General features: G+C 38.0%; 1 protein-coding gene across 14 annotated transcripts in view; it reads right to left on the bottom strand.

The window, feature by feature from the left end:
- FAM13A (family with sequence similarity 13 member A) overlaps positions 1 to 25,131 on the bottom strand; it is a 314,872-nt gene that overhangs the window by 254,543 nt on the left and 35,198 nt on the right. For all 14 annotated transcript variants that reach the window (XR_011538612.1, XM_070614305.1, XM_070614309.1 and 11 more), the window contains exons 2-3: positions 17,429 to 17,618; positions 10,365 to 10,574 (exon numbers count right to left, since the gene is read on the bottom strand). Coding sequence is in view for 13 of the 14 variants with exons in the window: in XM_070614303.1 (XP_070470404.1) it covers positions 10,365 to 10,574; positions 17,429 to 17,618 (400 nt within the window). In the remaining variant the exon portion in view is untranslated. The remainder of the gene's footprint in view (positions 1 to 10,364; positions 10,575 to 17,428; positions 17,619 to 25,131) is intronic.

The raw sequence follows: 25,131 nt of genomic DNA, 5'->3' as shown, positions 1-25,131 counted from the left end.
TAAGAGGGAGAAGTAAAAGTGTAAAACTTATGAATTCTATTGAACTTATTATCAATTTAAAATAGGGTATTATAAGTTTAAGATACTTTATGTAAGCCTCATGATAGCCACATGGGAAAATCCTATAGTAATTACACAAAATAACACAATAAATAAAAGCATACTGATACCAAAAGACATCAAAACACAAAAAAAGAGAGCATGATAAGAAACAAGGAACAACAGGTCAACAAAACAATCAGAAAACAATTAAGAAAATGGCAATAGTAAGTCCTTACCTATCGATAATTACTTTAAACATAAAGGGATTAAATTCCCCAGTTAAAAGACATAGAATGGCTGAATGGACAAAAAGACAAGATCTAATAATATGTTGCCTATAAGAGACTCACTTTAGCCTTAAAGCACACATAGACTGAGAGTGAAGGGATGGAAAAAGACATTTCAAGCAAATGGTAACTAAAACAAGAAGGCAGGACTATCTATACTTACATCAGACAAAATAGACTTTAAACTAAAAATGGTAAAAAGAGACAAAGAAGATCATTATGAAATGATAAAGGGGTCAACACATTAAGATATAACAATTATAAGTATTTACACGCCCAACACTGGAGCACCTAAATATATAAAGGGAAAGCTAACAGAGCTAAAAAACTGAAACTAACAGTAATACAATTACAGCTGGGGGCTTTAATACCCCAATCTCAACAATGGATGGATCATCCAGACAGGGCATCAGCAAGAAACAACAAACTGAACAACACTATAGACCAAATGGATCTGACAGACACACATAAATTCTGTCCAACAACAGCAGAATACACATTCTTCCCAGCTGCACATGGAACATTTTCCAGGAACGACCATATGTTAGGCCACAAAACAAGTCTCAACAAATTCTAGATGACTGAAATCATACCAAGTATCTTTTCTGATCACAAGAGCATGAAACTAGAAATCAGTAACAAGAGGACAACTGGAAAATTCATGAACACATGGAAATTAAACAACACTCTCCCGAACACCAATAGATCAAAGAAAAAATTAAAGGGGAAATAAAAGTCTCCTGAGACAAATGAAAATGGAAACACAATATACCAGAACTTAGAATTGCTTTTCTTGTATCCCACAAGAGGGAAGTTCATAGTAATAAATGCCTATATTAAGAAACAAGAAAGATCCCAAATAAACCACCTAACTCTATGCCTTAAGGAACCAGGAAAAGAACACACTGAGCCCAAAGTTAGCAGAAGAAAGGAAATGAAAAGATTAGAGCAGAAAGAAATGAAATAAAGAATAGAAAAACAATTGAAAAGATTAACTAAACTAAGAATTGGTTCTTCGAAAAGATAAAAATTAACAAACTCTTAGCTAGATAACCAAGAAGAAAGAGAGAAGACCCAAATCAACAAAATTACAAATGAAAAAGGAGACATTACAATTGTTACCACAGAAATTCAAAGGCTCATAAGAGGCTACTATGAGCAACTATGTGCCAACACACTGGACAACCTAGAAGAAACGGAAATATTCTTAGAAACATACAACTTACCGAGCCTGAATCAGGAAGAAACAGAAAATTTGAATAGACCAATTACTACTAAGGAGATTGAACCAGTAATCAAACATCACCCAATGAAAGAAACTCCAGGACTAGATGGCTTCATTGATGTATTTTACCAAACATTTAAAGAAGAATTAACACCAATCCTTCTCAAACTCTTCCAAAAAATTGAAGAGGGACACTCCCAACCTCACTTTATGAGGCCAGAATTATCCTGGCCTCAAAACCAGAAAAGGACACTACTAGAAAAGAAAACTACAGGCCAATTATCCCTGATGACTGTAGATGCAAAAATTCTCAATAAAATACCAGGAAATCGAACTCAGCAGCACATTAAAAAGATCACACAGGTCTGGCCTTGTGGTTGAGTGGTTAAACTTCCACGTGCTCTGCTTCAATGGTCCAGGTTTGCAGGCTTAGATCCCTGGTGTGGACCTACTCCACTCACGAGCCATGCTGAGGTAGTGTCCCACACATTAAAAAAAAAAAAAAGGTAGAGGAAGATTGGCACAGATGTTAGCTCAGGGCTAATCTTTCTCAAGCAAAAAAAAAAAAAAAAATACCCACTATGATCAAGTGAGATCTATCCCTGGGATGCAAGGATGGCTCAACATATGCAAATCAATGTGATACATTACATTAAAAGAAAGAAAAGAATCATATGATCATCTCAATAGATGCAGAAAAAGCATCTGAAAAAATTCAACATCCATTCCTGATAAAAACTCTTAACAAACTAGGCATAGAAGAAACATATCTCAACATAAAAAAGGCCATGTATGACAAGCCCACAGCTAACATTATACTCAGTGGTGAAAGGTTAAAAGCTTTCTCTCTAAGATCAGGAACAAAACAAGGTGCCCACTCTCATCTCTCCCATTCAACATAGTACTAGATGTCCTAGACAGAGCAATCAGGAAAGAAAAAGAAGTGAAAGGTATCAGAATTGGAAAAGAAAATGTAAAATTGTCTCTATTTGCAGATGACATGATTTTACATATAGAAAATCCTAAAGACTCAACCAAAAATCTGTTAGATCTAAGTTAGTGAAGTCGCAGGATACAAAATTAACATACAAAAATCAGCAGGACTTCTATAAACCAACAACAGATTTTCTAAAAGAGAAATAAATCTATCCCATCTACAATAGCATCAAAAACAATAAAATATTTTAGGAATAAATTTAACTAAGGAGGTAAAAGATCTCTATTCTGAAAACTACAAGACATTGATGAAAGAAACCAAAGATGACAAAAATATACGGAAAGGTATCATGTGTTCATGGATTGGAAGAATTAACACTTTAACAATGTTAATGTCAATACCACCAAGAGCCATCTACAGATTCAATGCAATCCCTGTCAAGATTCCAATGGCATTTTTTACAAAAGTAGAAAACACACTAAAACTTATATGAAACCACAAAAGACCCCAAATAGCCGAAGAAATTCTGAGAAAGAACAAAGCAGAAAGCATCACCCTTCCTGATTTCAAGCTATAGTATAAAGTTATAGTCATCAAAACAGGATGGTACTGGCATAAAAACAGACAAACAGACCAATGGAAAAGAACTGAGAGTCTAGAAAAAAACCACAAGCGTATACAGTCAACTAATACCTGATAAGGGAGCCAAAAATACTCAATGGAGAAAAGACAATCTCTTCAATAAATGGTGCTGGGAAAACTAGATATTCACATGTAAAAGAATGAAACTGGACCCCTATCTTATATCACTTACAAAAATTAACTACAACAGGATTAAAGACTTAAATGTAGGACCTGAAACCATGAAACTTCTAGAAGAAAACAGAGAAATAAAGCTCCTTGACATGGGTCTTAGTAATGATTTTTGGATATGACACTAAGAGCATAAGCAACAAAATAAAAAATAAACAAGTGAGACTACATCAAACTAAAAACCTTCCGCATAGCAACAGATAATATCAACAAAGTGAAGACAACCTACAAAATGGGAACAAATATTTGCAAATCATAAATCTGATAAGGAGAAATATCCAAAATATATGAAGAGTTCATACAACTCAATAGCAAAAGGGCAAATAACCCAATCAAAAAATGGGCAAAGAACCTGAATAGACATTTCTCCAAAGAAGGCCAACAGGTACGTGAAAAGATGCTTAACATCACTAGTCATCAGGGAAATGCAAATTAAACCACAATGAGTTAGCACTTCACATCTGTTAGAATGGCCATCATCAAAAAGACAAGAGATGATAAATGCAGGTGTGGATGGAGAGAAAAGGGAATCCTTGTACACTGTTGGTGGGACTGTAAATTGGTACAGCCATTATGGAAAACAGTATGGAGGATCCTCAAGAAATTAAAAATAGAACTACCATATGATCAGAAATTCCACCTCTGGGAATATATCCAAAGGCAACAAAAACACTAACTTGAAAAAGATACTTGCACCCCCATGTTTATAGCAGCATTATTTACAATAGAGAAGACATGGATACAACATAAGTATCCATCAATGGATGAATGGATAAAGAAAACATGGTAGAACATATATACACAACAGATTATTCTTCAGCCATAAAAAATGAGGAAATCCTACCATTTGTGACAACATAGATGGACCCTGAAGGCATTATGCTAAGTGAAATTAGTCAGATGGAGAAAGAAAAACACTGTATGATCTTACATGTGGAATCTAAAAAATACAAAAAAACCACCAAACTCTTAGAAAAAGAGATCAGACTTGTGGTTACCTGAGGCGGAAAGTAGGGGGAGGGACCAATTGGAGAAAGAGGTCGAAAGGTACAAACTTCCAGGTATAAGATAAATAAGCACTAGGGATGTAATGTACAACGTGATGACTACAGCTAACACTGCTGTATAATAAAAGCTAAGAGAGTAAATCCTATGAGTTCTTATCAGAAAAAAAAGAGAGGGAAGAAGCACCAGGAGAGCACGCACACAAAGGAAAGGCCACATCTGCAAGCCAAGGAGAGAGGTCTCACCGGAAACCACCTCTGCCAGCACCTTGATCTTGGACTTCCAGCCTGCAAAACTGTGGAAAATAAATTCCTGTTGTTAAGTCTGTGGTATTGTGTTATGGCAGCCCGAGCTGACTAACACGCACAGTATGACGGGAAAAGCTTGGGCTTTGGAGGGAGGCAGAGTCCAGCTCCGCACATTCTAGCTGCTCACTCTCTCGGAAGTAACGTACCCTCACTGAGGTTCACTTTCCTTATCTATTTGAAATATTTGTAGGAGTCGCTGTAAGGGAGTTTAGAAGCCAAACATATGTAAAGAATCTAAGCAAAATCTTGGCACAGAATAGGCACTTAAAATCATGATGAAAGAGATAAAATTAGCTTATTGCCATCTGTTTACAGCTACAATTGTCCAACATAACTGTCCAAACATAACTGATGCTCAGAATATGACCACTGATGAGTCTGCAGAGATGGCTATAAAATTCACATCTTCAGCCTTAATCCTCCGCAGCTAAGCACTGACATTCATTTATTCATCTGTTTAAAATGAGCTCCTCACCATGGCCCCATAATAATCTTCCCCTCTTGACTTCCATTATTTTTATTAATGGACCATTGTGAAGACACCACATCAGGATCTCTCTTCTTTCTTCAATAAAAACAGCTGGACCTCTGGGACAGACAATTAATAAAGCCCCCACAGAGAGATCATCAGATCCTATCAAGTTAACAGCCTCTGAGCCTTTGGGCTAAGTCCCAAAGGCACCTGGAGGCAGGGAAAAAGAATTCGTCATAGGAGGTTCCTGGGAAGTTGAAGACTGTGATTCTTCCTTTCAGGACAAAAGATCAGGTCTGACAAGCTGAAGCATTTTAAAACCTAAAGGCCCGACCCTAGGTACAGCCAGAAAAGATTTGAATTACTGAAGACAAAAGAACAATAGCCTTGGTCAAAGCACAGTTTGCAGGGAGCTCTCCCTGGTGCTGCTTCATCCTTGCCTTACAACTCCTTCCTTAATTTCTATACTCATTCCCATTGGCAAGAGTCTGACAAATGCCCTCTGCCCTCGTGCCTATTTTGGTTCTGCCGGCCTCAAAGGTATGGGAGCCTCAGGGTAGCGCCACCACACTGCTCCTCCCGAACTCTCACTTCTTACTCTCATCATCTATTATCGGCCGCCATGTTCTGTTCATGTTTTCTTTCTAACATCTCTAGTAACTTTCCTTTAAAATTTCATTACCGGTTTCTGTTTGAGATGATAAGAAAGTTCTGGAAATGGACAGTGGTGATGGTTGTACAACATAACGAATGTCCTTAATGTCACTGAATTGTACACTTAAAAAATGGTTAAAATAGTGAGTTTTATGTCATATACAGTTTACCACAATTAAAAAATCTCCACTGCCAACTGTTTATCAGATACAGGTCCTCAGGACCAAGACCTAGACTTCTGCCCGTCTTCTAGATGCTCTCCCTGCTCCCAGCACACCTTCATATCTGAAAATCTTACACAGCACTGCCTAACGTATTGCTTCCATCATACAACTTTTTTCTTCAAAAATTTGCTGTTATAAATATTAATTCCTTAGCCTAACATTCAAGACCCTCTACCATCCAGTCTCAGCCTATGTTTTAAAATACATCTTTCACTAGTCTCCTGCAGCTATGGACAGCTCTGTCAGACATTCCTGTCTTACACTGACAGTGTTTTTGCTCGTGCTCTTTACTCGCCTAGAAGATTTTTGTCTCCATCCAAATTAATCTTATGTACCCCAATTTTACTTTTATAATCCAGATTGACTTCCCCCTCTCCTTGTTACCACTGACTGGACGTTCTCATCACTCATTTGAAGTACCGTGGAATGCACACCACATACATCCTACCTCCTCAATTAAACCACACAATCCGTCAAGTCAGAATGTTGAAACTTTTATTTCACAGTACCATCCAGTGTCTAAGTAAAACGTACTAAATAAATATTGATGGACTGATCCAATCTAACTCGTCAAATAAAAATACTCAATTATGAGTGGAAATATTTGCATTTATATTATAGAAGATTTTTCAATAGGGAGCATTCAAGTAAAGGGATTTCTAGTTAAGCCTAAATTAAATGAATCCTATCCTAAAATCTTTTCATTTGCAATTTCTATCTATTCTCCAAACACACCTGAGATTATTAAAATAAAAAATAGATATATTACTGGCCCACTGAGATAATAAAAGATCAGAAGTCATGGGATACAGCCAAGCTGAGATAATTATACTGGAAACCTCAGTTAAGGAAGGCGAATTGTTGCAATCAGACAAGTGTAATGTGACAACAGGCAAGAGTGAACACTGAAGGGCTCTGGAGTCTTCCCTCTTAAATATGAATTGTCTAAATTAGGCCTTTGACAGAAGCAAAAGGTTCCGGAAGACATCAGCTTCAGATAGAAGTTTCTGATAAATACCTGGTATGCAGATATACTGGTGTGCCAACTTAACAAATATATCATCTCAGAGCTTTAGACACTACACAAGTCTAAAGTTGATCATTTGTTATAAAAATGAAAGAACCTAAGTGGTGTTCTTCCACCCAGAGGGTCACTGTTGGTCTACGTGATCAAAGATATCTAGAGCAGCAGGGATGTTTACAGGCAGCATCCAGACTGTCCTCAGTGTCAGGGTTTTTTTTTTTTCATTTTTTCTTTTTTTTTTCTTTGCTGAGGAAGATTAGCCCTGAGCTAACATCTGTGCCAATCTTCCTCTATTTTGTATGTGGGTCACCACCATAACATGGCTGCCAATGAGTGCTGTAGTTCTATGCCCGGGAACTGAACCCAGGCTGCCGAAGCAGAGTACGCTGAACTTAACCACTAGGTCATGGAGCTGCCCCCCTCAGTGGCAGTCTTGGTTTAGCTCACGTCTGAAAAAGCAACTAGCTGAGGCTCCAGAATTCCATCCTTCTAAGCATGGAAGGGAGGATCTTGATCTGAAAAATGTTAAGTATATTCAGTTATGAAATAGCTTGCTCTTTACACAGGGTATAATTTGAAGGCCCATAACAACATTATTTTTAGAAAGAAATCTGGCACTGAGTTGTGAGAGAATATCAAGAAAGCTATTTAAAATCTATTATGAGGACTGAAATATGAAAGCAGGGTAGTCTTTACTAAGGAAATCATAGCAAAACAATTTTATTATATATAATGTCTAGTAGAAAAAGGAGAGATGAAAATGCTATAACCAGCCAAGTGTAACATCTGCTTTTACTGCATCTGTAAAGAGGCCCGCCCGCCACCTCGGCTCTAGAGTGAGCAGCTGCAGCGCGCACCCCCACAGGAAGAGACCCACTCACGGGATAAACCAGCTGAAGCACAGCGGCTCTTTATCTTCCATGTGAATTACTACAGAGAGAAGAGTATTTTACAGAAGCTATGCTGTCTGACACCTAAAGCATACTTTATCCCCTCTACTTAGCATCTTAGGTAACTAGTAGGTACTCCATTAATACTGCTTTTAACGAAATATCTCACATCTAGCCCCAGGGGTTTTCTGAAAATGAGAGAATTACTACTAATAAAGTGAAAATTAGTTTGCCCCATTCAGAACTTGTTATTTGTGCATAATCACACAACCCATATGACTGACTACATAACCAGTCTTACATTCAGAATGATACTGCTTGCTTTTTATGATGCATATCAACGTTTTTGGCTGCCAAGGAAACACGTTATGAATGAGAAGGTAATTTACAAAGAAGACAAATTATAACAAAATATTATTATAATGTAAACGTTAACAAAAATAATGAAAGCTACTCTTACTATGGTTATCAAATGAAAGCTATTCTAGGAAACACGATAAAAACTTTTAAAATTCACAAATATTCACAAATATTAATATTAGTATTAAGGAATATTTCTTATTCTCAGTAATACTAAATATTTGGTTACTAAATATTTTGTATGAAGCACACAATTTTTTTTTATAACTTTATTCCCCATTAACTGTAGACCTTTGGAAACCTATTTATTTATTTATAACTTTTTTTTGGCCGGGAAAATGTTCACTCTGAGCTAACATCTGTTACCAATCTTTCTCTTTTTTTTCCTCCCTAAAGCCCCAGTACACAGTTGTAATTTCTAGTTGTAAGTCCTTCTAGTTCTTCTACGTGAGCTGCCGCCTCACTATGACTCCTGACACGAGTGCGTGTTTCCGCGCCTGGGAACTGAACCCAGGCCGCTGAAGCAGGGTGCACCTAACCTTAACCGCTAGGCCACCAGGGCTGGCTCTAAGCACATAATGTTTAAATCTTCAACCACTTTTGTAGTAATTATTTAAAAGTGATTTTTAAAATTTTATCTAAAGAGTTTCATGTCCCAGGGCCGGCCTGGTGGTGTAGTAGTTGGGTTCGTGCACTCTGCTTCAGCAGCCTGGGGTTTGCGGGTTGGGATCCCAGGCACAGACCTACACACCACTCATCAAGCCATGCTGTGGCAGTGTCCCATACACATAATAGAGGAAGATGGACACAGATGTTAGCTCAGGGCCACTATTCCTCACAAAATAAACAAATAAATTAAAAAAATTCATGTCCCTATGACATGGATAAAATATTCTTTGTAAGAATCATTTAAATAGGAGCAATGGTTACGTCCTTGAAATACTCATACACGTAGACATGAAAAAGTTGTTTCTAATGAACAAGCCTCAAACATGTCACTTACCAATGTCACTTACTGATATAGAAAGCTTAAGAGCACAGACAAATGGTTCTGCAACCTTTGCTTTAACATTTTATCATTATTTTTCAATAAAATACACATACAACATCGAGCTTTCTCGAGTGTAGTTACACCACTACTGTTTTAAAAGAATGTGGATTTAAGTAACATCCTTCTTAATCTGGTAGCTAACACTGCTACACGCATTTTCCCCTTTTCACTCTAACTTGGCAAAAAATAAGGAAAGAAATTGTTTTTCAAGGCTAAATCATTTTTCTTACCATATTTAGGAGGGAGAACTCAGTAACGATTATGCCTATAATTGTTACCTTTAAAAATGAGGTTTCTTCACTTAAAATCACTTCATTATACAATCAAAAATCAATTTTTACCTCAATTGTGCAAAATGAACACAATTATTTTAGGACTCAATCTTCCCAACGAGAAAAAGAAAGCACACCAGTGACTTTTCAGTCTCAAAGGTCACTAACCAGATACAATTAATTAACTGATATTTCCTACATAGAATTTAATGTCTTATTTTCATTCCTCTACAGCAGTCACTAGTGAGAAAAGAATTGCTTCCACCCAAAAGCATCAGGACTCTTTGTTTTTTTTTGAGGAAGATTAGCCCTGAGCTAACTACTGCCAGTCCTCCTCTTTTTTGCTGAGGAAGCCTGGTCCTGAGCTAACATCCATGCCTATCTTCTTCTACTTTATATGTGGGACGCCTGCCACAGCATGGCTTGCCAAGTGGTGCCATGTCTCCACCCGGGATCTGAACTGGCAAACGCGGGGCCGCGGAGAAGCGGAACGTGCTCACTTAACCACCGTGTCTCCGGGCCGGCCCCAGCATCAGGACTTTACAAGACTGTTATTTAAGTTTTCATTTGCCAATAATCTTAGAAATTACACTTAATAATGGTATTTTGTAATCGCTTTAGTATTATTTTAGGGTAGAAGACAAGGGCCGAGTGAAGTAGCAAGTTGGTACTTACAGAGAGACTACAAATATTTAAAAGCTTATTGTAATCTTTACATTTAAAATATTTAATATTTAAAAGCTTAGTTTTAACTGAAAAATAAACTTGCTTTACTTCCCAGAAGGATTTACCGTACGAACCCTGGAAGAGCCGAATGAGCCGGGGTCGTACAGCTGCGGTGATCACCCGCTCCGGCAGCTCCCGCAGGAAGAGCTTCAACAGACTGGCCGCCGCGCACACGTCGCCGTCTCTCCCCAGCTCCACGGGCGCTCCGCTCTCGAACTGCAGGCGCAGCTGTTCCACCACCTTCACATTGCCATTCACCCTGAAAAGGCCCTCCTGGCTGAGTCCTGGAACAGGAAAGTGGACACACTGAAAACAGAAGTTTCTCAAACAGATACAAACTCTAAAAAATAATAGCAACAAAAATAAATCTCAGAGGTCAGCCCCGTAGCCAAGTGGTTAAGTTCCCGCGCTCCGCTTCAGCGGCCCAGGGTTTTGGGGGTTCGGATCCTGGGCGTGGACATGGCACCGCTCATCAGGCCACGCTGAGGCGGCCTCCCACAAACCACAACTAGAAGGACCTACAGCTAAAATATACAACTAAGTATTGGGGGGATTTGGGGAGAAAAAGCAGGAAAAAAAAAGGAAGATTGGCAACAGTTGTTAGCTCAGGTGCCAATCTTTAAAAATAGACAAATAAATCTCAGTAAATTATTATATTCAGAAAATCCTTATCAAGTGTTGGAAGATTTTTACATTTTACAAAAGTGTTTCTTAGAATAAAAAATTTTCATATTTACTACGTATCAACTAAAAAGATCATATACCATTGTTATGAAAGCTGACCTCTGAAAATAAGTTTAGGACATATATAAACATTGAATATATACTACTCTACAAAGAAATCTCATTCATATAATCTTCTACAATACATCACAGGACCTTACCCTGAGCTCCGATAGCAGCTTAGCATTTTGAGAACTATTTTGAAACTGCTTAACTATACGTGATTACCTTTGTAATAATCAAGAAGTAATATTTCTTTAGTAATCATTAGATTCAAAGTATAAGACTCTGTGAGACTATAAAGGAGTATAAAACAAGATCCTTGTCTTCAGCCAATTAATGGCCGATATTAGTGTTGGCTGGGGCCAGCAGACAAGACTCCAGGCAGGAGCCTCTGGCTCCTTCAAGCCATCTGTGGCTAAAGCATAAGCAAGATGGAAGGGCTGGGGCTGATACACTGTGAAGCTAATGGAGTTTAAGTCATGGCCCTCATTTATCAGAGCCCTTTCCAATGCTCTGTCCCTAATTCTGTATCCTTAATTCTGCATTGTTTTTCTTAAAGAGGGCCCCAAAAAGATTAAGCACCAGGACCCACAAAACCTTGATCTATCCCTGACAAAGAGGAACAAATACATTATTGAGAATCAGAGACAGGACAGCATAAAGGTAGACAGATGAAAATATGAACCATTTAGGCCAAAGAGCAATGGAGTAATAAAATGGAAGAAAGGGACAGGGCCATGAATGTCAGGTTAAAGAGTGAAGACTTTATCACTGGAGTATTAAGTGTGTGTGAGGGGATAAGACACAATATAATCAAGGATTAAGGAAGATCTAGCCAGCTAAGAAGTTGAGAATGGAGAGGGCAGAGGGCTTGCCCTAGGGAGAGAACATTCTATTGTAAGACAGGAAGACAGAGATTATGGTGGAAGGAGGTGAAAAGGAGAGAACAAAGATGATTTGGTAACTCAGGGAGTAAGAAAGAGCAAAGGTTGAAAGGCAACTTTAAGGTCTGAAGCTAGGAATCCAGGAAAAAGCACTGTAAAGGATAAGGTGACGTGGGGGTGAGGGGTGGGAGCTGGGTGAGGGTGGAAGGTAATGATTCCAGCCCCGTTTGCTGGGTTTGAAGAGACAGCATGCCTGTAAGCAAGTGAGCCAGACCACGGAGGAATGTTGAAGGGATAAGAAACAATCTTTCTACGAAAGAGTAACCCAACGACACAACTCACCACTCTTCTTTTGAGAGCCTAATGGTGAATTTTAGCAATGACATGAGCAGTGATGACTATTAGAGTCATTTAGATGGGAGGTGTTTGTTTTATTAGCCTTTGCTGTTTATCTTACCTGCTAATTGTATTGCTCTTTCTAAAGAAAAAGGAAGCTAATTTCATTTTAATTTGTAATTTGATAAAACATTTTATGAGCTCTTTAATTCAACAGATATTTAATGAGTAACTAGCACTGTTAAAAAAAATCAACTGTGAGAAAAAAATTTGAACACTACCATTATCCTCATTGAATTCGTAGTCTGGTAAGATGTTTACTTGGCTATGAAGATGATGAATATCAAAAGTTGACATTTTAGCTCCAATTTAAGCTATTTTGACAAAAATCTGTGAAATCAGAGATATTAAAAATATCTGACAATCAGTACGGCCAGGGCACCAGGTAATAGAGGAGAGACCATTCAGTATGTGTGGCAGACAGCTTCTCAAATGGCCCCAACAAGCCCTGCCTCTTGGTATCCACACCCATGTGTAATCACCTCCCTCTGAGTGTGGGCTGGACCAGTGCCTTGCTTCTAACCAAGAGAATATAGCAACTCGATGTCATGAGGTTCTAATCTCACTTCTGAGACTAGGTTACAAAAGACTGATGCCCATCATGCTTGCTCCTGTTCTCTCCCTCTCTGCAGCTCTTCTTGCTTGCTCACTCTGATGAATCAGCTGCTATTTATTTTGCTAGCTAACTTATGGAGAAGTCCACGTGGCAAGGAACTGAGGGCAGTTTCTGGACAACAGCCAGTGAGTAACTGAGACCATCGGGTCAACAGCCAACAAGGAACTGAATCCTGCCAACAACCATGTGAAGGAGCTCCGAAGTGAACTTTTCCCCAGTCCTGATATGCATAGCCCCGGCCAACGCCATGACTGCAATCTTAAAAGAGACCCTAAGACAGAAGATACAACGAAGCTGTGGCTAAATTCTTGACCCACAGAAACTGTGAGATAATAAACATTATTGTTTTAATCTACTATGTTTTGGGGTAATCCGTTATGCAGCAACAGATAACTAATGTGGTATGTCATTCCCTTTAACACTGCAGAGTATCCGTTACTACTGGGAGGCTTCCACTTAGTCATTTTTAAGGCTTTCAGGTCTGTTTCTTCTACTCTACAAATCTTCATTGTAACTTCAGAAAGGTATACTGGCATGAAGCAGACAGCACCCAATAAAGGAGAATCCCATCCCTGGTCAAAAGCCAAATCCTGAAAATTTAGAATTTGCATCATAGTCCTGTATATCTCCAGCTCCTGAGCCTGTTTTTGGCCCAGCAAATGCCCCTTGGGTCTGATTTCACAGTGCTTTTCTAGATTTGACCTTAGGTTGTCTCTTCCAATGAGGTTTTTTGACGCTTCCCTCAAATAAATATACTTCCAGTTATTCCAAAATAACTACCCAGCTCCAACAACTGGCTTTGGTCTTTAAGGTTCCTAATCCCACTATACCTTACTAGTGGGATTACTAGTGGAGAGATAAAGTATAAACAGAAGTCATTAAAGTCAATGCTTCTCAATCATTTTTTTGTGTTCCCATACCATTTCTTTGCACAACTCTCTTCCCTCAGGAACATCTCTCACCCAAACAACTCTTACGATACTTGGCAATTTTCAAGCAGGGGAAGTTTACCCTGGGACATCACTATATTGCACTCTAGGATAAAGAATCTGGAAAGTTTTTAAAAGCCCCTTATGAACTTATAATATATCCAACACCCATATAAGGCTTACCAGACTATATAATCTCTAAATTTTCCTACTCTAAATTTTCAGGAAACGATGATTATAATGGAAATGTTCAGAAGAAAGAGGTATGTAGAAGGCTACTTGGAGTTACTCTCATACATTTCCGAGATTCTGTCATATTTGATTTCAGGAGCTATGAGTTAATCGAGAAACAGGAACTTAACAATGGTTTACAAATGAAAGAATTATATACACTAATAACAGCTAGTACCATTAACAGCTATTTTTTGGTTCAATTGAAATATTTATTTCAAAATAGTGTAAATACATCATCAGAAACTAAATATGCCTGAAGTCAGAATTTCCCTAAGCGGCACACTCTGGCATAGAGAGCAGCATGACAATATTAAGTGCGTGCTGACACCTGGTGGTGAGTGGAGAATCCTGCACTATTTAACTGGCATGACCCACAGTATCTTCATGCAAAAGAGAAGGAATCCAGTAACTCCATCAGCAAGATGAGTTGTTTTAAAATAGTGTAAAGATGAGATGCCCCATAACTCCTAATATTTTCCTTCGAATGGAAAACAGAAGAATATTTTTTTTAAAGAAAAAATGTCCAAAGTCTGAAAGGCCTTGATATAGGCTTTAATAAACTCTTTCTGTTTTAAAATTTCTTAATAAAGAGTTTTCCCTCATGTCAAGTTGTTAAATGCCTGCATTTATGTTAAACAACGAAGTACGACCAAAATATCCACCTATGGCTGAATTACACGACCAATCATGCCCACGTCCCACAGCCGACAGAGTGCCTACTGTATCAGAGGTGCACAATATTCACCGACTTAAAAAGACTACAGAAAAATAAAATCAAACTCATTGAAGTATCTTGCCCTCCAACTACATACCACCCTTCAAACTCACAGAGGCGCTTCGGTTTATTAACATGATAGTTTCAAACACGAGGAGGAGCTTCAGGCTGTCTACATAGTAATTAACTATACAGCCTTTCAAAATACAGGGTAGGTGCCCTACCCTAGCTTGCCCAGTCACGATTCTGATTCAGGCGATCTGAGGTATCGCCCACGCACGGGGATTCTGAAAAGATTCCACTAGTGATTCTATTTCACATCCCAAGTCAAGAATGGCTGATTAAGCCACTAAAGTATTTACCTGAATGTCTACCCTGTTAAAGTATAACTAAGGGTATACGAAGAAGAGGTAGAATAAAACCAATCCCTAACTCAAATTTTGCCAAAGTTTTCACATATTGATGGTGTGAATATAAACTGGTTCAACTCCTCTAGAGTTGATTATAAATGCACATATCCTTTGACCCAGCAGCCCACTTCCAGAAAGTTATAGATACAGTTACAGTGCTTCAAATGACACATGTTAAAGTTTAGTCACTGAATTATTGCTTGTAGACAGTAAAAAGCAGGAAACAATTCAGTGCCCATCAGTATGTGACTGCTTAAAGAAATGATACATATATACAGTGGGACAGTGTGCTGGAGAAAAAGATAATTAAATGAGTAAAGCTCTTTACGTAATATGGAACAATCTCCAAAAGATACTGTTAAGTGATTTTTAAAAAAAGATTCACAATAGTGTGCATGGTGTGCTATATTTATGTTAAAAGGAAAAAAACATATACATATATGCTTATATATTCAAATATCTTTGTAAGAACATATCAGAAACTAGTACAATAATATTGTTTCTGGGAGGGGAAATGAACAGTCAGGGGACAGGCTTTGGAGGGAGAGGCTGTTCGCTGTATACACTTCTGTATTGTGAACCACATAAACATATTAACTATTCGATAATTTTAAAAAATTAAAAATGAAAATGATTTTACAGAAGAGAAATCTCAAGAGGCTGTTATTCAATCATTGTGGGGTAAATGATCAGACTACTGATTATGTCAAAACCAAAACACTATTTTAGGTGGTCACACTTTGCATCCAAATGGATACTGAACAACCCTATGTAAGAGATTAAATGAGTTACCTGGAGATCCATTTGTACCTAAATCGGTAGGATACAGCTTTACTCAACACTGCGCGTGCCAGTGAGCCCTGTCAAAGCTCTAACTTAATAACATCTGACTGCACAACCTTGCAGGCCCAGGTCCCATCTTCCCGCCATGCTGTACAGAACACCTTTTGCGTTTAACCTGTTTAAAGTATTTGAACAAAGCCAGAGCTGTTCTCTAAGAATCTTGCCCTTCTGCAGCTTATCTTCCTCCAAAAATAAGGAGATAGCTCCCGCAAGGTAAGAATGCAAGCCTGGCTCTTGAGTTTTCAGAACCAAATATCATTTTGTCATCTAGGTACCTAGTAGCCTGAGCAAAAGGCTGTTGTGTCAATTAACACAAAGCACCTGACCCTCTGAGTTCTGAACTGTCTGCCACACAGTCCCTGTCACAAGCCGACACGCGTTCCTACAGAGGAACAGATGCTCTGTGCTCCTCACGCATCTGCAGCGAAGGACTCTTCCTAGCAGAGGGCATGGACTCGTAATCGTGGGAGGCACGGGGCCGGGAGCTAACCGCACAGAGTAGAGAATTTCTTTAAAGTTCTACCTTTAAAAATTCCCACAAATTTTATATTCTACTCTGAGTCTTGTTTTAGTTTAAAAATGTTGTTTCACTATAGAAAATGAAAATTACAAGCCTTTCCCTCAGAATATTTCCTTTCCAAATGTTTTAAAGTTTATTGATATTTATTATATAGTTTGGAGTTCTCTCATGATACTGTCCTAGTTTGAAAAGCATGAATGTAGGAGATATTCTCTCAAATTACCCAAGTTTTTAAGTCTTATTTTAAATAAAATCATAAAAACGCTGTAAGACAACATGGCTCTCAATAACAGAGAGAGAATTGATCTTTTTAGCATGCAATGTACTAAGTTACTCTTCAATTGTTTCATATACTTAATTTTATCACTCCAAAAGTAAATGACCCCCCCCATAATAGGCTATATATCATACTCTTTTTGGTATCTCCACTGAGCTTATGAAGGCAATTAAGGCATCCAATAAGTTCATGAACGACCTCCGCTGAAAAAGATACCCAAAAAGTCTTCCATTACATTAAAAAATTGACTATCAGTTGGAATTTGTTCAATCAAGAGAACTCACCATTAATATTAGAACAGTGTATTTTACCACTTAAAACTAGGAATCATTCCGAACTAGAAACCTCAATAATTAACGTGCTTGTTCCATGGTGAACTGAATTATTACTGTCAAAATAACGTCAAGCAGTAATAATGCTCTTAATATCCTTTTATAAGGGAAAAATGTATTACACAATAGTTCGACATTCTAATTAAGGTGTTTTAGGGAATAATCTAATCATGCATTATAAAGTAATTCACACAAAAACATTCTTCTCCCTGAGAGGACTGTACAAACAACAGAACGAAAACATGACTCGCCTTACCATGCTCTGTCAAGTACTCCACGATATTCCCCACTATAGCTGGAACGCCATTCTCAGTGAGCCCCTGCTGTTGAAGCTCTTGGAGACTGACTCCAAACAATTTTTTATAGGTAGAATTCCTCTGCTCATTGAGTGGCACTGCCACTATCTTTTTCATGTCTTCTTTCAGCCGAACCGCTGCTTTACTTTGCTTAAAAGGGCGTAAGAAAAAAGAGCAGTCAGTCATATTTACCACGGGAGGTTGCATGGTTACAACAGAAACACCTGAATTAAAATGTAAGCGTTTGGAGATGTACGGTAGAGGTCCTTCACTTATTTTTACTTCAACTCAAATCAAAATCTCTAACATCTCTCAGAGGTTGCTCAGTGTTACGAATGATGCACGCTGATATAATGGTTAAAAAGAGTGAAAAATAATGAGAAACCTAAAGCCACAACTTAAGTGTAACTATGAGAGAGAGCAATACACTGCAGTATCCAAGATATATTACTACAGCAACCAGGGGGTGTGACTCAGAAGTACCCGGCTAGCAGGAAAAGAAAAGATTTATAAGAACACTGAAACCCCATGCAGATTCTGAAACAGTAGGATGTTTCTAAAAATGAAAATTTATCTAGACATTTTACGGTGGATTTAATTTGAAGTGTTAGAAAAAGAGTATACATATATATGTAGAGTGAACAGTTATTTCTCTGATTTATTACATCTGTGAATATCTCTAATATTTTAACACATAAAATCAACTCAATTCTCATTGAGGTTCAAAATGCTGTATCTCTGAAACAGCAAACTTTCGGGTAGTCACAATTTTAAAAATTTCCACAAGAGTGTACACAGTATAAATAAAAAATACAACTTACATCCAATTAATTCAAGTTATCATCACAGTGAAAAAGCCATAAAATTTGTTTCATCCTTTTAATAGAAATTTGTTCCCCAAAGAAGCATTATAAAAAGTAAATTTTAATATGGTTTAATATAAAACTAAATGAGGGATTTTTTTTAAAAAGCAGGTGTCCTATATAAATGTTATCTGTAAGTCTAAATGATGAAAAGATGGCAAAATGCAAACAATTTTATTTGGGGACAGAGGCAGCAGATTGGGGAAACTTTCACTGTTGGTGATTTGTAGTAAGTAAGCAAAGCACCAATATTACAAGCGCAAGCTTGTGCAGCTGTTATAATCTAGAAGTAGAAACATTACTTCCATTTTAGAGTTGAAAAAACAAAGATCAGAGAGTTTAGTAACTTAGCAAAAGTCACAGAACTGGGAAGAGATAGCTTCATCTACTCTAAGTCCATGTTCTGCTCCTTAATTTAGATTTATATTAATGCTACAGTGCAGTTTGTGTATAATTACAGTAAGAAACTATGATAGATGCTGTATGTGACACACGACAATTACACAAATTTTACAACGTTGATTTTGAACAGGGTTCCTGTAACTTCAATTTTGAATCTTATTTCATGGACATATTTGCATCTTCTAATAGGTCACACTTGAAAGTCAGATTTTCCTAGTGAACATTCAGCAAAAGTTAGAATATAGATTTGGTATCTGTTCATATTATAGATAAGGCATAATGTTAGCTACTATGGAATGGGGGTATGGACCAGAACTCTGATCTCTGTCACCAAGGAAATGATGAATTTGTTACTTAAGCCAAATTTGTAAGAGCTAATAATTTTTTCTTGCAGATTTAAAAATACATCAATCTTCTTCAACTGAACACATGGGGAATTTCAGTCAACCAGGTATTATCTGGTGAGTAAGCAGCCAAAAGTTACCAGTAATAATGAAACTTTGAAAATAGTCTCAAATGTAGCATTAGAAGCAGCTGACAATTTGAGGTTAAATTATGCAAATTTTATTATCTTCTTGCAGAGACAATATAATATAGTAGTTTAGAGCAGGGACTGTGGAATAAGACTCTGTTTCAAATCCCATTCTGATGTAATTAGCTGTCAACCTTGGACAAGCCACTTAACCTCTGCGTGCCTCAGTTTCTCCATCTGTGTCATGGAGCTACTAAGAGTTCCTAACTCATAGGAATACAGGAGGCTGAAATGAGTTTGTATTCATAAAGGAATGAGAACAGTGCCTGGCACCTAAGTACTGATTGTTATAATCATCATCGTCGTCATCCTTCTTCCAGAAAATTTTTCTGGTTTCTTCTCAACAAAATGGAGAGAGACTTAACCACCCCTGTACTAAACATCTGTGTAGACCAAAGATTGTCATTTAAGAAGGCATCCCAGTCAAAACATGTTTGGGTGGTAGATAGTTTTGATGATTTAATTACTATTCTCCATATATCTCTAATCTCCTAAAATACGACTGATGAATAAGAACAAAATAATTTTTTGTATATAAGTATCAGAATTCTTCAAGTTTTTACTAGAAATTCTCAGTTTTCTTTCTATATTAGAGTTTAAAACCTTGAGTTAATGTTCTTTCGGCTCTTCACTCTGTCCCTTAGTCAAAATTTCAGTCAGCATGTTGTGTCTCCTGTTAACAGACGGTGGAAATAAGCCATCTTGGCATCACGTTTCGGAAAGTTTTCAAGTTAGAGACATGCAATTAACCTCACACAGTTTGAAGTGATTGCAAATTAAAATACCTGTTTACGCAATATAGAGCCACACTACACGGCAAGTCATATGTAATCACAGTAAGGAAGGAACATCTGATTGTTTCTAACTGGGAATCTAATTCAGGTTAACACTTTTTAAAAAGTGAATGTTGTTAAAAACAACCATAATAAAACAAAACAATTATATTTTCAGAGACACCTAGATCAATTCTTCAGTGACCAAAAATACATATTATCAAGTTTTGCTCATCGAGCCTAGTTGGTGAAGGAGTCAGCTAACAGGAAGCGATAATGAGATGTTATTTGTAGTTTATATCTAAACCACTATACTACTTCAGTAGTTTAAAAATATACAACAGCATAGAACAAATATAAAACATCCTTTCTGGTAAGTAATAACAAATATTAAACAGTCCCTTGGTCATGGAAAAATAAAACAACTGTGGAAATGAAAAGCCATGTGGAAACGTGCCTAAATTTACATGATTATCTGTTTTTAGAGCTAGAATGTAACCCCCAGTGCTCTGGTTTGGCACTTGAGTTCTTAATCATGACAAACTATCACATTTCCAGAACCTTCAACACTGGCGGTTCTATGAGGGCCCAGGCAGGACACCACCACATGCAGCTGTTTGCAGAGCTTAATACACAATCGATTTTAAACTACTGAAATCAACGGCTGTATTTCCTTAAGGCAATCCTCCAAGAATGTAAGTACCGTGAATTTAAGGTACTTGGAAGGACAATCAGATTACATTGCTGGTTAAACTGAGAATTGCATGCCTTAAAACTCTTTGCAACTGGGGCTAGGACTAATAAATCTAAGCAGGAATGTGTAGACCAGAAAGCCACTCCACCGCCAAATAAAAGGGGCATGAGGAAGGCATAAGATGAGCCTGAGACATCTTGTTCCAGAAAGCAAGGAAAGGCTCAAGGACTAACGGGCATGCCAAAAAGACCTGCGGGCCCCTTAAACGGGCTTCTACTGGCCAGATTTGGGCAAGTGGAGCACCAAGAGTAAGAACTGTAAATGATTATAACATATCATGTAAGTAAAAATCCTTGAATCCAGTGATTCTAAGAAAAGCGAGAGAAAGACGTTAAAAAGCAAAAGTCCTCTTCAAAGGAGAATGCTGCAGCTAAATAGAGAAGGAATGACAGAATTCGAAAGTCACTATTTCCCACAAATCACTCCATCAAGGATTATCAGTGGATGCTAAAACATCAGGTGAAAGGTTGCTGGAGAACAGCATTTTCACAGCGTCAAAGATCACATACTAGTAACAAAGGAAAAAAATTTGCCTGCACGATTGACCTGGGTGTAATCACCTTAACTCAAAAGATCAAATTTATCACCACTAATCATGAGAAGAGTTGACATTATGTGCTCCCGATGTGGTGCAATATGCAGAACACACCATTTATAAAGTATTCTTGCCAAAAACATTCAAGCTGATGCTAAGCCACCCTCTAAATCTACCATACAGTTTACAGGAAACACAGGAGCTAAAAGGACAAGTTAAACAGATCATGAGGAAACAATCAAATTCAGAACGAGAGGCATTCTAACAGATAACCGGCCTGAACTCTCCAAAACATCAACGTCACGAGGGAAAGACTGACTGAAGATTTCAAAGAAACTAAAACATACAACCCTCAAGTGTAACCTATGAATCTTGACTCCTTCCTAGTTAAAAAAAAACCTAGCCAACTGTCTCTTTGGGACAACTGGGGAAGTCTGAATATGTGTTGGATATTAGATGGAATTATTGTAAACATTATTCCGTATAATAGCATTGTGTAAGATCTAATGTATCCCAGCTGTGGTGTGCTCCTTATTCTCATGAGGTGCACGCTGAAGTAGGGGTACAGTATCATGATGTCTTCAAATACTTCAAAATATTTCAGACACTGTCTCTGCACAGGTATATGTATATACACACAGAGAGAGAGCATGATCACAAATATAGTAGAATGATAATTTTTAAGTGAATAGTATATGAAGTGTTCATTTTGCTGTCTTTTCGATTTTTATGAATGCTTGATATTTTTCACTAATAAAAATCAGAATAAAAATAGGGACCTCTCAAAGAGACCTCCTGCTCAAAAAGAGCAGCGCCATTTTTGACAGCACAATCAGGAGGGAAAGGAACTTGTTCTCTTCAAACTGCAATTAAAACGTTAACAATAACAATTGTGGGACTGTTCTTACACAGAGACATGGACAATCATATCAGCCTGGATGGGGTTGGGTCATTGAGAAAGACTCCACCTGAAATTAGGGTACCTGGGTTTGAACCCTGGATTTGACACTGAACTGTGTATTCTCACAGGGAACATCAGCTTCTTTGGTCAAGTGTGCAGCTTTGGAGAGGAGCAACAATAAAGAAGGACAACCATGCTCTCTGTCTGGCCACGCTGGCCAAGTCAAGCTTAGGGATCTCTGGGAGGACAAGTGCTGTAGCCAGGTCGCCCTCACACTCAGCCTCTGGACCTGATAAAAATTCTCATCTACACCAAGCCTGGGTCCTCATCTGTTAAATGGCAATACTACCACATACTTTAAAATGTTGGGAGAGTTTGATAAGATAATGTATGTAAAGGTATATCACACAAGAAGAGAATCAATGCTAAAAATGTTGATTAAGAATTTCTTCCTGGTAACTAGTTCTTTAAAAGGACACTCATAGAGTTTGAGTTAAGGAACTCTCTTCTTCCTTAGTAACAGAACTCTAATTTTGTTTGAGAGGGTGGGGAGCAAAGTGTCCAGTTAAAACAGACCCACCTTCCTGGCAGCATATCCTTGTAGTTACAGATGGCCATATATCTACGTTTGGCCAATGAGATGTAAACAGAAGTTGTTAGGACCACCAGCAAAACTCCTTGAAAGGGAGGCCAAGGGGGATTGCCCCATGGTGTAGTGGTTAAGTTCATGCACTCTGCTTTGGTGGCCCCAGGGGTGGCAGGTTCAGATACCGGGCACGGACCTATACACTGCTCCTCAAGCCATGCTGTGGCGGCATCCCACGTAGAAAAGAGAGGAAGACTGACACAGATGTTAGCTCAGCAACAATCTTCCTCAAGCAAAAAGAGGAAGATTGGCAACAGATGTTAGCTCAGGACCAATCTTTCTCACCAAAAAAAAAATTAGGGAGGTCACGTCAGTCTTTTTCCCCATACTCACCTTCTGCTTAGATGACAGAAGTAACGCTTGATAACCATCTTGTGACTATGTAGCAACCCAGAAGCTAGAAGCTAATTTCTAAGGACAGCAAAATAGAAAAAAAGGGACTTGTATCCTGATAACATCATAGAGTCTGCCCAGAATATCTATCTACAGACTTCTTTTACGTGAGAAGGGGGGAAAAATCAGTTTCAAATAATGCTCTGTCAAGAATGTCAAAAACTATTTACTGAACATATTGTTAGGTTAAGGAAATCAGAAGCATCCTATAAATCAGTGTTTCCAAATCTCGTTCATTAATTTTAAAAACTCAAAGCACTTTTTGTATATCTTATTAGTTATCCTTACACAAACATTTTGTAGCATCTATTGTCTATGTGCATTGCAGATCTGAACAATGGTTCTTAACCTGGAATCCACAAAAGTACGTGAAACATTTTTAAAAATCAAAATCTCAAAGAGGTCTATGATCTGAAAAGCAAAGATCCGAGAATCTTCAAGCATTTAAAGAAAAGTTAGGTTTAATTAAGAGAAGATTTAAAAAAAAATTCTCTATCCAAATAAATATGTACTTATCTTAGATCACCTTATATCTAACAAACAAGTTCAACTAATTTCCGCAACTTAGACTAAAAAAGATTAAAAAGTCCCTATCTAGTATCATTGAAATGTTTGAGAAACTATTAAAAACAAATACAATACAAATCTTGTGAATGTTATCACTTCTCCTGAAACCACGCAGATTAAGAGGAGGATGAAGAAAAGCAAAGCAGCAGAAGACAGAACAGCTGTAAACTCCAATTTGTGCATCAGTGCAGCAAAGGTGAGGATGGGGCAGGAGGCTCAGGCAGAGTCATGCCAGCACTGTGGGGGGTCTGCAGACCACAGCAGGGCCCAGCAGAGGAAGGTTTTAAAATCTCCGACAATGATTTATTTCCTTGAAGACAGAGCACACTTAGAGAGGGAGCTGAACAGGGCTCAACTGCTTAGAGGAAGAGGAGAAAAAGGTGCAGAAAGTACCGAAGGGGACCCCAAGAGGGCAGATAGCAGGAAACACCAGAAAAATGCACCACCTAATAGTGAGTGCATTACCTTAGTGGGCAAATTTGTGAAGAGCTCTCCTGTCCCAGCTTAGCTTCTGAGGGCAGGGAGAGATGGGCAGGCAGAGGGGCCACACTGAAGAAAACAGCCCTTTTTGTAGCAACAGAGATGGAGTCCCAGGGCTATGAAACTTGAAAAGCTACCTTGGCCCCCAAAACAACACCCCACAGGAACCTCTTGCTTCAGATGCCACAAAAATCCATCTCATTGAAATATGAGTAAGAAAAAAGGAACATGGCCAGCAACTATACAGAGACAGAACTTTTAAAAAAATATTAAAAAGTACCATGACTATCCTGAAATAACTCATCAGAAAAATGTTGCCAAGAAGCAGATGGAAACTGTAACCTAACAACAGAAAGAACTAACAAAAGTTAATAAGGAAATAACACCAAAAGCACAGGCAACAACAAAATTGGACTTCATCAGAATTAAAAACTTTTGTGCATTAAAAGACTATGAGCAGAATGAAAAGACAACCCACAGAATAGAAAATATTTGCAAATAATATATCTGATAAGGGATTAATATCTAGAATATGTAAAGAACTCCTAAACTCAACTACAAATAAAACCAACAACCCACTTCAAAAATGGGCAAAAGACTTGAATAGAGATTTCCCCAAAGACAACATACAAATGGCCAATAAGCACATGAAAAGGCACTCAATATCAATAGCCTTAGGGAAACACAAATCAAAACCACAATGAGATACCACTTAATACCCATTAAGATGACTATTATCAAAAAAACCCCACAAAATAACAAGTGTTGGCCGGGACATGGAGAAACTGGAGCTCCTGTGCATTGCTGGTGGGACTGT

Source organism: Equus przewalskii, chromosome 3 (genome assembly GCF_037783145.1).
Source record: "Equus przewalskii isolate Varuska chromosome 3, EquPr2, whole genome shotgun sequence".
NCBI classification, from domain to species: domain Eukaryota; kingdom Metazoa; phylum Chordata; class Mammalia; order Perissodactyla; family Equidae; genus Equus; species Equus przewalskii.
Note: the sequence above shows the minus strand (reverse complement) of the source record. Positions and strands in the feature narration are given on the sequence as shown.